The 15,000-nt window shown below is 38.8% G+C and overlaps 1 protein-coding gene across 15 annotated transcripts in view; it reads left to right on the top strand.

The window, feature by feature from the left end:
* The window catches only part of CTPS2 (CTP synthase 2), a 135,890-nt gene that overhangs the window by 55,560 nt on the left and 65,330 nt on the right, over window positions 1-15,000 (top strand). For all 15 annotated transcript variants that reach the window (XM_056808587.1, XM_056808588.1, XM_007500864.3 and 12 more), the window contains 5 exons: window positions 4,455-4,587; window positions 7,782-7,870; window positions 9,107-9,201; window positions 10,548-10,610; window positions 10,766-10,809. In XM_056808587.1, coding sequence (XP_056664565.1) covers window positions 4,455-4,587; window positions 7,782-7,870; window positions 9,107-9,201; window positions 10,548-10,610; window positions 10,766-10,809 — 424 coding nt within the window. The remainder of the gene's footprint in view (window positions 1-4,454; window positions 4,588-7,781; window positions 7,871-9,106; window positions 9,202-10,547; window positions 10,611-10,765; window positions 10,810-15,000) is intronic.

The following is a 15,000-nucleotide window of genomic DNA, read 5'->3' as shown; positions in this document are numbered from 1 at the left end:
CGTTAAGCACTGGGATTACCAGTATGAGAAATCTAGGCAGTACTGCCCGCAGAGAGCTTACATTCTCCTAGGGAAGATAGCTCATAAAGGAGAGCTGGAAATGGAGAGGGGGATGGCGTAGATATGGCTGGGAAGTGATGTGGGGGACTTGATGCCTCTCACGAAGGAGGCTTCAGTTTTCCAGTTAGGGCCAAGGGAGCTAGTGCAAATCCACACGTCCACTGGGGGAGGCTAGGCTGAAGGGCCCTGAAAAGGCGAGCTGGAGCACGTCCCCCGGTGATGGCCCAGAAATGGAAGGGACTTGGGTGTAAGGGCCAAGCGAGCTTTATTGAGTGCGGTCAGCCCCGTGTGCAGATGGCATGGAGATCTAGTTCAGAGCCTCCGGTCTAAAATCGAGACTCAGTTCCCACAATCTCATGGCTTTCTAGTGAAGCCTCTTCCTCAAGCATAGAATATCCTTGATAAAGGACACCGTTTAATCCTTTTTAAAAGATTTGGTAATTCTCTGTCAAGTAGAGTCTGGAGGGAGATTGTCTTTCGTTTTCACCGGTCCTTATCTGGTAGTTTCTGTATTCAAAGACTGTGCGTGGTATGTTAGCCTCGAATAACTAAGGGTTGAACCCTTGAAGCACCAGGACGTGACTTTTCATGTCATTTGGAGGTCATTTGAAAACATGCAACACAGTTAAATCCTGGGGAAAATTTATCTTCTACTTAATCTTAGTTGGGAGAACCCGAAAGGTTGTGTAGTCCAACTCATTGAAGTTGTCTCATTGTCACCGTGAGTACCTTCTCTCCTGGAATTCCCTTTTCTTTGGTGACTCCCTCCCCAAGATTTCAAGAAGGAGCTCAGTCCTACTTCCCATCACTCCCTAGTCTCAATCCAGGGCACCAGAGTTCTGGGCCAGGAGTCAAGAAGACCTGAGTTCAAATCCCTCTTCAGACACTTACTAACTGTGATCTTGGGCAAGTTACTTAATCTCTGTTTGCCTCAGTTTCTTTGATTGTAAAATGAGGATGAAAATAGCATGTATCTTGCAAGGTGGTTGCGAAGATCAAATGAGCTATTTATAAAGCCCTTATGCGGTGTCTGGCATATAGTAGGTGCTTAATTTTCTCTCTTTCTTGACCCCAGCATTGCTTCCCCATCCTATCTGTGTCCCTTTTCAACTACGGCAAAACCAACTCTGACCCTGTCTGACAGCGCAGGGAACGTTCCCCCTCCCTGCAGTTCCCCCGAGCCGGCTCCTTTACCCAAAGGGGGCAGGTGCAGCCTCATCTCTTCTCCAGAGGGGCAGTTGCTCGTGACAGTTACTTAGCAGTTGCCTTCACTTTAGTGGGCTTCCCATTTTCACTCTGGTCGTCATTCTGCATATGGCAGAACTTTGAAAGACTCCAGTATGGGTTTACCTTCTACCTGAAGGACGCACAGCTGCATGGCTTAGTGGGCCATGTAACAAGGCTGACTGTGTAAAATCACCAGCAAACTGAAGCCTAGAAATGCTTTTAGGGTTTTATTTTGCCCTGAAGATGAAAAAATAAGCTGTTTCTCTGTCATGTCAATATTTCTCATTTGTCAGTGATATTCGAGACAGCTGCAATATGCATGACTGATATAATGCATTACATTTACTCGTGATCTTCCTCCCCCCTTAACCTCCTTGTAATATTTATGTGAGCAGAGAATCCCCTACACTAGATCAAGAATTTATGACACAGTCTGCACTGATGGAGGGAGGCTACACGTTCTTTTTTTCTCCTGAAGAAAAAGCTAACTTTGCTCTGAAGATGAAAAAACAATATTTCTCTGTTGTTTTAATGCTCCTTGCTTGTTGACAACATTCAAAACGACTGAGTTACCCGTTTCTAAAGCAGCGCATTAGACACACCTCCTTGTGAGCTTTTCAACCTATTGTAATATTTATGTGACGGCCTAATCTCATACGTCCTGGGAAGAGTTTGTGATGGGCAGTTCGGGCTGATGGAGGGAGGCTGCACATTCTTTTATTCCACTGAAGACAAGGCTAAGGTGCCACAGACTTAATACCAGGCTGTCCTTTAATGTTTGACTTTGCACAGAGTTCTAGACATGAACAACTTTTAAAATAGCACCTTTTCATGTCAAAATGTGAGGGGAAATCTTTGTAAAAATCTGTCTCGTGGGCTTTTTGAATTTTTTTCAAGATACTGCTTTTCCTACTCTGAATGACACTCTAGTCTGTAAGGGATTCTTCTCTCTGTCTTTTCACCCTGATTCTTCTCTCTTGTCTTTTCACTGACTGTCCTCCATGCCTAGAATATTCTCCTGGCATCCTTTAAGATTCAGTTAAAATGGAACAGCTAGGTGGACCACCGGATAGAGATCCAGGTCTGGAGTTGGGAGGACCTGGGATCAAATCTGTCCTCAGACACTTCCTAGCTGTGTGACCCTGGGCAAGTCACTTCATCCCCATTGCTTAGCCCTTACCACTCTTCTGCCTTGGAATTGATACTTGAAAGAGAAGGATTTAAATTGAAAAAAAAAAATTCAGTTAAAACCCAACTTCTGCTGGAAGTCTTTCTCATCCCAGCTCTCATCCCAGCACATGTTAGCATCATCCCTCTGGGATTGTCTTCCACTCCCCGTGTGTGTGTGTGTGTGTGTGTGTGTGTGTACACGCCTTGTATATGTCTCGTTATTTGCCAGTTGCCTTACCCATCAGAATATGAGCTTTTTCTTGGCATTAAGGTCCATGTTATTGCTTTTCTTTGTCTCTAACTTTTAATATAGCACCTGGTAAATAGTAAGTGCTTAATAAATTATTGCTTACTGTTTGACTAACTAACCCTGCTTGATCATGATGACTTCTTCATTTGCTTGGCAGAATTAGCTTTACTTTCCTTTGGTAAAAATGGAATTGAAGGGCAGGTGGGTGGCTCTGTGGATAGAGAGCCAGGTCTAGGTTCAAATCTGGCCTCGGATACTTCCTAGCAGTGTGACCCTGAACAAGCCACTTAACATCAGTTGACTGGTCCTTGTCATTCTTCCGCCTTGGAACTGATACCTAGTATTGACTCTAAGAAGGTTAAGGGTTTTAAAAAAATAAAGCACATATAAATTTAGTGTTGAAAAAAGAGATACAGATGAGTCATTAAAAACAATTTGTCAATGTGTGGATGAGGCAAAGGCAGGATGTTTTTGAGAGATCTAGGGTAATGGAATTTTCTGATCACATTTATATTATTTTGTTTGATGGAAGTCTCTAGGATTATCATTCATGAGAACATTCAGTCCCTCTTTATTATGTTTATCCTGAAGAATCCCAATTTGTTGGCACCGACCAAGACAGAAAGTAACAAGAAGCACTAAAGTACACAGGTGTTGCCAGAAACAATTCACAAAATTATTAGGTAACATTATTATTTGCTGACTTTTTCATCAGCTCTATCTAGACCATTCTTTCTGAAGTTTCAAAGTCAACTGTACAAAGACACAAATATTTGAGTTATCCTTTTTCTTTTTAAAATATAAACCCTCACCTTCTTTCTTAAAATCCATACTAAGTAGGTTCAATGAGTCGCCCAGAGTACACAGTTAGGAAGTGTCTGAGGCCAGATTTGAACCGAGGACCTCCTGTCTTTAAGCCTGATTCTCTCTCCACGGAGCAACCCAGCTACTGCCTGTGTCCAGTATTCTTTAGGCAAAGCCTCTTTTATATACATATAAAAGATCCTCAAAGTCTTAAGACAGTTTTAAGCTATTAAAACTATTAAAGATTATGGCTGCACTAAGACTTGTGGGCTACCTTATATAATGCCAGTGAACTTTAGCTCCCAAGTCAGTACTGGACGGGTGGTTTCCCCAACTTCCAAACACTTTGAAAATAGTAGGAAATAAGAAGAGAGTTCCCAGGGCAAGTCTTCACTGTTTGAGAGGCGATAACTTGGAGTGTCTCAGTCTTGAGTAGTGGCCCATGTCTGCCTCAGCTGCTGCCTTTACACATCTTCACAAATAAGCAAGGTACCATTTTCTCCTATTCCTGAGGCAAGCCTGTGATTCATAGTTTCTTAAGCTAGATTGCTCAAAGCCTGAAAACAGTTGTATGTAAATGAGGTTCTATCTTGACTCCAGCTTCTCTCCAACAGGGGCAAATTTCTTTCCGATCCTCAGAACTGTTTAAAGCTCTTTCTCCCACAAATGTCGCCCCCCCCCCCCAATCTATCAGGTTTTAATTTTGTATAACTCTACGTTCTATCAGAGATTGCCAATCTATTCTGTCTCTGAGATTTGTTTATGGTTTTGATATCTCCTGACTGACTCAAAGTGCTGCAGAAATAGGATTTTACTGTGAGTGATTAAAAATTGTGCTTTGCAAATAGCCAGAGTCTTAACAGTTAGGTCTTATAATGTGATGTCTTGGTATGATTTACATATTGTGCTACTGCAAATAATTTGAAAAAAATTTCTTTGGCAGGTATGAAAGATTACAGAAAACATGCTCCATAGCCTTGGTTGGCAAATATACCAAACTCAGCGACTGCTATGCATCCGTATTTAAAGCCTTGGAACACTCTGCTTTGGCGATTAATCACAAATTGGATTTAATGGTGAGATGACCTATTTTTCCTGAATATTCTAATTATTAAAATCAGAGTTCACTTCTTAAAGAATGAAGTTAAAGCATGCTTTTTAGGCTTTGGATGTACCTATGAGGACAAATTTAAAACTATTTTGGATGTAATAAAACTGATAGTGGGACTTAAAAACTGCTGTTTGCCTCTATCTTGGTGAAGTAGAAGGTAACTATTAGTAGTAGTTGTAAACTGCTCTTGAAATTCTTGCTTCAATATTGCAAGACATTATTGGATCATATATTGTGACTTTAGTGCTCTTTTATTTATTCCATATGAATTTTTAGAAGTAACATTCTACTTTAAAGGCAATTTGAAAATACATCCTCAAATGTGTTCTCTGGAGAAAGATCTGAGCAGTGACTCAATAACAGTTTTTCAAGAGGGCATCAGTAAAGTCCATTGTGGCTGAAATCCATCATGAACAGTATATTTATTTTATTTTTTAAAGTTTTTATCTTTTATTTTATTTTAATAACAAATTTCCACATACGTTTTCCAAAGTTCTATGATTGATGTTGTCTCCCTCTCTTCTTCTCTCCCCCCTCCTGGAGTCAAGAAGCAATTCAGTCTGAGTTCTACATATATTGTCATGCAACACTTATTGCCATATTATTCTTTTTTGTAAGTGAATAATCTCATAAAACCAAAACCCTAAATCATATACCCAAATAGTCAGGTGATCAATCATATGTTATAATCTGCATTTATACTCCAACAGTTCTTTCTCTGGAGGTGGATAGCATTCTTTTTCTAAGTCTCAGAATTGTCCTGGATCGTTGCATTGCTGAGAGTAACAAAGTCTGTCATATTTGATCATTCCTCAGTATTGCCGTTACTGTGTATAATCCTCTGCTGGTTCTGCTTATATCGCTCTGCATCAGTTCATGTAGATCTTTCCAGCTTTCTCTGAAATCATCCTGTTCATCATTCCTTGTAGCACAACACTTTCCATCACTGTCATGCCACATTTTGTTTAGCCAGTCCCCAGGTGAGGGTCATCCTTTTATTGTCCAGTTGTTTGCCACCACAGAAAGAGCAGCTATAAACACTGTTGTACAAACAGATCCTTTCCCATATTTTTTGTCTCTTTGGGATACAGACTTAGCAGCGGTGTTGCTGGATCAAAAAGGCATGCGTTCTTTTATAGCTCTTTGGCCCTAACTCCAAAATGCCTTCCCGAATGGTTAGATCAGTTCACAACATGAAGAATATATTTAAAAGATTATGAATGTAACAAATAATTAGATAGTATGATAACAGCTAACATTTATATCATTCTCACCGTGTGTCAGGCACCGTGCTAAGTGCTTTAGAATTGTTTTCCCATTGGATCCTCATGATAACTTGGGAGGTAGGTGCTGTTATTATCCCCATTTTACAGAGGAGGACACTGGCAAAGAGGGTAAGTGACTTGCCCAGAGTCACATGCAAATCAGTGTCTGAACAAAGGGGCAGATAATGAAAAAGAATAGACACCTGTGCATCAAGATCGGTCCCTTCACATTTCACCATGCATGTGCATATGCATTTATATGTACTTGCACATATATAGAATAGGAATGTATATAGGTATATATATATGTATGTATGTACAAGTATGTATTCATACATGTATATAGGCATATATAGATATGCATATGTGTTTACTCGTGTATCCATGCATTTATATCTATATCTATCTATCTATCTATCTATATCTATATCTATCTATCTATATATATATATGTAGTTATACATATGTAATTGCCAGATAGCAACTGTAGATAGAACAATTTAACATTTGATCAGATCCCCCAAATTGCTTAAAAAAAACCAAAACCTTAACTTGTATTAGTTCCAAGGTGCAAAAGAGTGGTACGGGCTAGTCAACTGGGATTAAGTGACTTGCCCTGGGCCACACAGCTAGGAAGTGTCAGGAGCTAAATTTGAACCTAAAATGACTTATTTTGAATTTAATTGAGACTATGTTTTCTTGCAGCATAAATGTACAGATATGGTGATTTGTATTTTGCTCCTTATAGCAGATTATAGGGCTTAGACTAATTTGACTTCTCTCTCTGCTCATCACTTTTGACATTTAGTGTAATATCATGATATCCTGGAGAGAAAACTGACCTAGAAGTCTGAACAGATTGAGTTTCAATCCTGACTATGACACTAATCCGTTGTGTTGAGTCTCAGTTTCCTTTTTTATAGAAAAGCAGGAATTTGGACTTTGATCATCTCTTAGTCCTTCTGAAACTTTACCATTCGAATTATAACTCCGTTCTAAATTCTCAGTTCCCCACCCCAATGCCTTTGCTCTGTAAAAATTAAAGCCCATTTAAGAGCACATTAAAACAAAGATGCAAAACCAGTATTTCTGTTAGAAAGTGATACCTCCATGAATATGGGCACTAAAGATAACAGGATTTTGGTTAATATAATTCATTGTACCTAGATCCAGTTTTTCAGCTAGGATGCAGTAGGGCTTGCTGTGTAATACTTAAAATGAAAATCATTTACAAATGTGAAAAATGACATTGCAATGCTCTTCTGTAGAGGAATCACCCCAGGACTACTTTCAGTACTAGGGTCTCTTTGTGGATCTCAAAGAAAGATTTGATTTATATGCAATTTCTTAGATTCTTTTGGCTGTGTATAACTTTTTTTAGTGTTAAATTTTTTTAAAATTCAAAGTTGTTTTATTTTCCCAATTATATGTAATAATAATTTTCAACCAAGATTTTCTCAAATTATAAGATCCAAATTGTCTCCACCACCCCTTCCTTCCCTCCCTTTTCTCAGAGATAGTAAGCAATTTGATCTGGATTATACACGTATTATCATGCAAAACAGTATATAGCTCATTTAACAATATTTGAAATTCATGTTTCCTGGCATTCCTTTTTTTTTTTTGGATAAAAGATGAGTTGATTTTGTTAGGTATCTCTTTTTTCATGAGGCCTTTTCTGATCTTCCTCCTCATTCAGTCGCTAGTGCTTCTTCCCCAGAAATTACTTTGTATTTACTTTGTATCTACTTATCTGTGAATTTGTTGTTTCTCTACATAAAATGTAAGCACATTGAGGGTAGGGACTGCTTCCTTTCTGCCTTTGTGTTCCTAATGTCTAGCATGATGTCGAGCACATAGTAGGTGCTTAAATGCTTCTTGATGTGCTTCTCAGTATGTAGATTCTATTGACCTAGAGCAGTCTTCTGAGGTTGAGAACCCTGTGAGATTCCATGAAGCGTGGCAGAAGCTGTGCAAAGCAGAGTGAGTACCTTGACGTGGTTTACAACAGATTCTTGGGGGGGGGGTCTCTATTCTAATTCTAGAACAGTTATAACTCATTTCTTATAGAGTTTTTGTTTCACAATTTGTCTTTTAAAAATAATATAAACATATTAAAAATCTATACTCATGGTCACTAAATTACCTGTAACCCAAATGGGTAGCGGCTGGCAGAGGGGAAAGGGGAAGGAATAAGTAATGAATTGACTTAGAAATGTGGTTGTAGAATTGCCTGCCCAAAGCTTTTATTTTTCACTTTTTCTAATTTTGTTTTTGTATTTTGTATTTATGTTATAAGGGTCAGTTATAAGGGGGTTTGATATCTCTGATCAAAACCACAAGATGGCTTGATCATGTTTGCTTATTTTTAGCTCAGGTTTCCTAGTTTCCCGCTCGCTCCCACCATTATTTACCTGAGGCTTTGCTCGTCCACATGACTGATCATTCTTACATTTTAGTTTGGGGACCACCTAGATGGAATGATTTTATGCCCTGCGTGTGAGCTCTAAGCACATCATCTATCAGTCCATTGGAACGTTGATGTCTTTGGTAGCCGTTAATCATGTCTCATGCTTTACCTGACATCAGGTGTGCACTTGCATTTAATAGCTCCTGACACCATTTTAGAATGCCTTTTTTTAGGTGGGAGGGCCCCTTAGGATCTGTTGGGACCGGAGTACGAACCAGGGTTGTCTGTTCTTGAATTAAATTCCCTCAGTTAGGCAGTTCGAATGCCAAATAGGAACAAAAAAGACTTGAAAACATTTAGTGGTTTTGTGTTACGCCGAGTGGGGCCACATCGTGATTGAAAAGCTCTTCATCCTTGAAAAGGTTTCAAGAGGAGAAGTGGTAACAGCCAATTCATAAATACTTATTGGATTTGTTGAACTGACGTCCGATCACTCCTATTCCAGACAAAATCACTTAAAATAACGCGAACATCTTTCAGTATATGAATGAAGCTGAAATGAAGGTACTACTGCAATTCTTAGATGGTTTTGGACCTTACCAATTGTTAAAAAAAATCAAAATTGTGCAAGGCCATGTGTTTGTTTTATAAAACCTAATTCATGTTTAAGAGTCCAGGTATGTATAGCGAGGATTGTTCTTGACAGTTGATATGCTGTTTCTCTAGGCGTGCTAGTGGTACACACTAGTGATGCCCAAAATAAAGAAAGGAAGGATAGAAACCTCATGACTTCTTGTGCTTGTTTGCAGTGGTATTCTAGTTCCGGGAGGCTTTGGCTATCGGGGCACAGAGGGAAAACTCCGGGCAATTTCTTGGGCAAGAACAAAGAAAATACCTTTTCTGGGTAAGACTCAGCTCATCTAATTTACAACATAGTGACATCATTTCTCTCATTTTTGAGAAATAGTAGGGTTGCAGTTTAAACCTTTATTTTGGTTTGATGATATCAAAGGTTTCATTTTGGAGATACGGGGTGAGGAGAGCAGTCCCATTTACTCAGTGTTGGTAAGTGGGGATTTTTGTAGCTAGGGGCTATAGAAAAAGCCCAACGCTATAGGGGGTAAAGGATTCAGTTTAGAGCTTAAGACTTGAGTTCAAATCCCAGCTCTCGGAACCTTACTGCTTCTAGGACTTAGGGAACATCACTTAATCTCTTTGGACCTTAATAGCTTCATCTGTAAAATGGAGGCGTTGACCGTTAACAATCTTTTATAACCCTAAACCTGTGATCTTAGGTAGAACGGATGTTATTCATCCAAAATACCATTGCAATGAGAACTGGGGATGAAAGTTACATTCAGTTCCCTATTGCACCGCTTACTAGCTGTGAGATAGAATGCTGGGCCTGAAATCAGGAAGGATTGAGTTCCAATCCAGACTCAGACACTAGCTGTGTGACCTGGGCAGGTCACTTAAACTCTGCCTCAGTTTCCTTGATTTTAAATAAAGATAGGACAAGCACCTATGGGCCAGGGTTGTTGTAAAGATGAAATATTTGTTAAAAAACACTTAGCATAGTGATTGACATATAGTAGGAATTTAATAAAAGCTTCTTTTCTTTTTTCCTCCCTCCCTCCTTCCCTCCCTCCCTCCTTCCCTTTCTTCCTCCTTTCTTTCCTCCTTCCCTCCCTCCCTCCCTTTCTTCCTCCTTTCCTCCCTCCCTCCCTCCCTCCTTTCCTTCCAATACTATATAAAAAAGCTAATAATCTGTATTAATGGTAGAAGAATCCAGACTGATGAAATCATGGTTCCTTAAGTGAGAGGCCACATATATCTATGTCTTAGTGCAGTGATGGGCAACCTTTTGAGCTTGGTGTGTCAAATTCGCCAAAAAACCGAGCATAACTCGGGTGGTGTGTCACTTAGAGAAAAACCCATGATTTCACTATATTCACATCTTTCTCGCATGTGGCCCCATCCTTCTCTGTATGTGGCTGCACGTGTCATCGAAAATGGCTCTGCGTGTCAGTGCTGACACACATCATAGGTTCGCCATCATGGCTTTGGTGAATTGATTAGGAAGGAAGTGGGGAAAGGAATAAGCCTTTACTAAGTACTTACTATGTGGCAGACCCTGGGCTGAGTACTTTACAGAGATCTCATTGGATCAGTGGAGGTCGGGGTCTATTTATAGTTTTATTCATCATTTTTAATATTTAGTGATGATGTGTGTTCTCCCTTGTTCTACAGGAATTTGTTTAGGGATGCAATTGGCAGTGGTGGAGTTTGCCAGGAACTGCCTTAATTGGAAAGGTGAGTCTAAGGCTCCTTCAAGGCTTCACTTAAATAGATTCTTTTGTTAAAAAGCCTCAGATAAACAAAAACTCAAACTCATCCTGTTTAACATATTTTCGAGGGAAATTAGTAAAATAAATTTTACTGAAACTTTTCTTTCTCTTAATATCCAGATGCAGACTCTACAGAATTTGTACCTAACACTAGCATTCCTGTTGTAAGTGACTTATTTTTTCTTTGGTTTTGATGATTTTACATCCTTACTGTTTCCTAAATGTATATAGTATGGGTTTCTTATATTACTGGAATATAATTTTCATTATGAAATTATTTTTGCATCTGGATTCCTATATATCTTATTTAGTCCATCCTATCAATTGTGCACCAAATTTCTAGTCCTTACTTAACCTTCTAACCCCATAATTTTCTTTTAAAAATTTTTAATAATTGCTTTCAGTTCCTCATCTTTCCACTTCCCCATCCCAACTGAACAAACGAAAAATAAAATCTATGTTTAAAACATGTATTTACTTTCCTATATATATATAAAATCAAGGAAAGTAAATTCCTACATAGGCTGTGTCTAGAAATGAATGTGTTTTTCAGCATTTTGAGTCTAATATCTCTCTGAAAAGAGTCTTAACCCAGCAGTTAGTACTGGATTGCCATATTTATATACCTAAGCACTGAAATTGGTATATCATAGATTAAAAATTTTAGGGCCAGTATATTGTATATTATCCAATTCTTAGGAATCCTTCAAGGCTCAACTAGATGTCATCTCTTCCATGAATCCTTCTTCCATCTATTCCCATGGCCACTACCACCTTCCCCATATACAACCAGAGATATCCACCCTTCTGTGAACTCTTATGGTACTATCTTCGGGTATCCAGAACTTAGCAGGGGAAGGGAAGGGGGGAGAATAAACATAAACGGTATCAGGAAATCTCCAGGAAGTCTCCTTTTTGGTCTATGGGCCACGTGGAAATGACAAAGTGGGGGTAATCTGAAACTAAGGATCTAGAATGTGAGCCTGGAGAAGTAAGTTTGCGCTACGTCGTAGCATGCCTTGACTGCAAATTTAGAGAGTTTGTGTTTTATCCTGTAGGTAGTGAGCAGCTGCTGAAACTTTTTGAGCAGGGTAGTGAGGAAGATTATATAGTAAATGAGCAGTGAATTAGAGAGTGGAGTAACTAGTAACTAGTAATCATCATCATCATCATCTATTTTTATAATTAAAAAAAAGACAGTATTTGTTTTTATGGTAGTCCCTGTTGGTTTAGGTGGAGAAAGAAGGGCAGAACTGATGGAATTTGGCAACTCTTTGGATATAGGTTAAAAGAGAACCAGAAAATTCAAAGGGTCCAAAACAACTCATAAACCAGATGGTATTTTAAAGTTATAGACATTAGAAGGGTTGATGTAAGTTACGAGTTCCCTCGTAATGACTCCTAATGCACATTAGAAATGCTCCTTTATGTGAATTTGGAAATGATTGTGCCAGGTTAATACCTGTATGTCTGTTGTTTTGTTCCCCTTAAATAATATTATCACTGTGCAATAGAGGGTAACTTTGCCAGAAGAGGTCACTGTTACATAGCTATAGCAACCCCAGGCCTGTAAAGACTGTCCTCCATGCATTTTTCTTCCCAAGTGATTTATTTCAGTGTCCACTAAAACCAGAGCAAATAAAATGCTGAAAATCCTACTGACTTGCAATGAGTCATCCAAGGCTTCAACCTCAGAACCAGCAGTGATAGGGAAAGGGATGAGGCTGCCATGTTGATATTCTACATTGAGCAGTTGAGACTGTTGGACATAAAGAAATGCCTGATGGAAGTCTCTCCCCTTCTACCAGATTTAGCTCTTGTTAAAATCTGTTTCATTGACAACAAATACTTACTTATTATTGGTGTTCTGGACCCTCCTTTGGGACAGCTCTATTAGCTTCAAAGAAAGCAATAGAAAATGTATTGAGTAACTATATTTTGTCAGAGTTCTCTTAGATAAACTAGAAAAAGGAGAAGGAAAAGAAGTATTGACTTTTTTTTAGATAAGAGTGAAAAGGTTCAGCCTAAGAGCCTTTTTACTTTTCTTTTTAATTCAAGGAATTCATTGAATGATATTTTGTTTCACTGATTTGCATTCTCTTCCCTCTCTTCCTCTTCTCTATCCCTTTCCCTCCTTCTCTCTCTCTATCCTTCCCACCCTCTCCCCTTCTCTCTTTCAGTCTCTTTATCTCTCCCTCTCTATATATGTCTCTCCCTGTCTGTCTCTTTCTCTCTCTGTCTCTCTCCTCTACTCTTCTTTTCCTTCCTTCCCTTCTCCTTCCTCTTTTCTCTTTCTCCTTCCTTCCCCATCTCTCCCTCTTTCTCTCTCCTTTTCACTTTTCTTCTCCTTCCTTCCCTCTTCTCTCCCTCCTTCCCTCTCCTGCTCCCCCAGCCCTCCTTTTTCTCTTCTTTTTCCTTTTTCCCCTAGCAGAGCTTATAGTTTGGGAAATAGAGACTTCTCAGGCTTCTGCAACAAATCAGATTTCCCTGGTCTGTTTCAAAGTCCTTTTCCTCTACTCATTCAGACTATGCATGGCTTGGAAACTGATGTAGACTTTGTGTACATGACCCAGATAAATCAAGTGATTGATAACCACTGGCCTTTTTCTTTCTACTATGCCATATCTGAACTGTTTTATGTCCTCTGGATAGTAAATTCCTATCCTCTAGATACTAAGAAAAGAAGCAGAACCCCACTGCTTTTCACTATGGCTTGACTGGCTGTATGTCATTAGAATTAGGATTCTACTTAAGGGGATGGAAAAACCATATTTAAATGTAATAATACATAATCCAGCCCAATTGCCCCCACTTCCTCCCATATATCCTTTTATTTCTTATGAATGAAAATATTTTCAAGTCCAGAGAGATGCCTTTCAGGGTAAACAGAGCAAGGCAGCTTATAACAAACAGTGAGCTCCAAAGATTTTCATTTCTTTTGACCACTGGAGTCAGAAGACAAGGGTTCAAATCCTACTCTGATACTTACTCCTTGTGTGACCTTGGTCAAGACTCTTAACTTTCCTAGGTTACATTCTTTTCTTCTGAAAAATGAGAGTGTTGGGGTAGATGGCTTCTGAGGTTCCCATCAGTTCTAAATATGTGAAACCATGGTTTTAGTCAAATGATTGGGTTACTACCAAGCACTCAATACTCTTTTCTGTTTAATTGGCGAGGCAGATTTTCAATTTTTGTAACCTTCAGTTTATTTAAACTGTATCATGATGCTGAAAAATCACTTGCAGAAGAGAGAATTGATTTTCTAAAAGAAGAAAGCAATAGGAGTAAATATTCAGTCATGGCATTCTTTAGGCTTTGACATGCTAATGCCATTTTAGTCATTCGTCTCGTCTATCATTTTCTTACCACAGTGTCTTCAAGGTTAAATTTAATTTTAAGTCAAGTCTTAACACAGCTGATTTGTGAAATATGCGCAGATGAGCAAGTTAGAGGGTGAAGTGAGAGAATAAAAAATACCATGAAACAAATGTAATAGATGCATAATATCAGATGGTAACTCAGTTTGAGTTGGAAGGGACCATAAAGGTCATCTTGTCTACCTATTTCCATACTCCTCGCCCCACTCATTTGGCAGAGAAGGAAACTGAGGTATAGAGGTGAAGTGACTTGTCCAAAATCACACAGGTAGTCAATACCTAAGGTGGAAATGGGAATCTTGGCCTTGTGACACCACAGCTGGCTCTTTTCATCTCATCACACGGCCTCCTTTGTCATCTATCACTTGATGTCTGTTTTTAGATAAAGCTCTATTTTGAATGTGTTGGTAATTAAAAAAAAAAAGAAGCTACTTAAAATGAATCAGAGGAAAAAGAAAAGAAAGTACAAGAGGCTAGTTTGATGACTTATCCATACCACAGTATTTCTTCAAAAAACAGAAAAAAAAAGTTAAGGTTCATAACCAAGTGTCTTATCCTAGGGCATGTGTCTTATAACTTTTTTAAAAAAGTTCTTATTTTTTTGGTTTTATCTTTATTTTATTTTAATAACAAATTTCCACCTAAGCTTTCTGAAGTTAAATGATTCATGTTGCCTCCGTCCCTTTTTCCCTCCCCCCACCCAGAGCTGACAAGTAATTCAATCTGGCATGTATGTGTATTATCACTCAAAACTCATTTCCATATTATCACTCATTTTTGTAAGTGATTAATCTTATAAAACCAAAACCTTAAATCATATACCAAAATGGTCAAGTGAGAAATCATGTTTTCATCTGCATTTCTACTCCAACAGTTCTTTCTCTGGAGGTGGATAGCATTGTTTTTCATAAGGCTCTCAGAATTGTCCTGGATCATTGCATTGCTGTTAGTATTCAAGGCTATCACATTTGATCATTC

This window comes from Monodelphis domestica, chromosome 8 (assembly GCF_027887165.1).
Source record: "Monodelphis domestica isolate mMonDom1 chromosome 8, mMonDom1.pri, whole genome shotgun sequence".
Classification (NCBI taxonomy): Eukaryota; Metazoa; Chordata; class Mammalia; order Didelphimorphia; family Didelphidae; genus Monodelphis; species Monodelphis domestica.
Note: the sequence above shows the minus strand (reverse complement) of the source record. Positions and strands in the feature narration are given on the sequence as shown.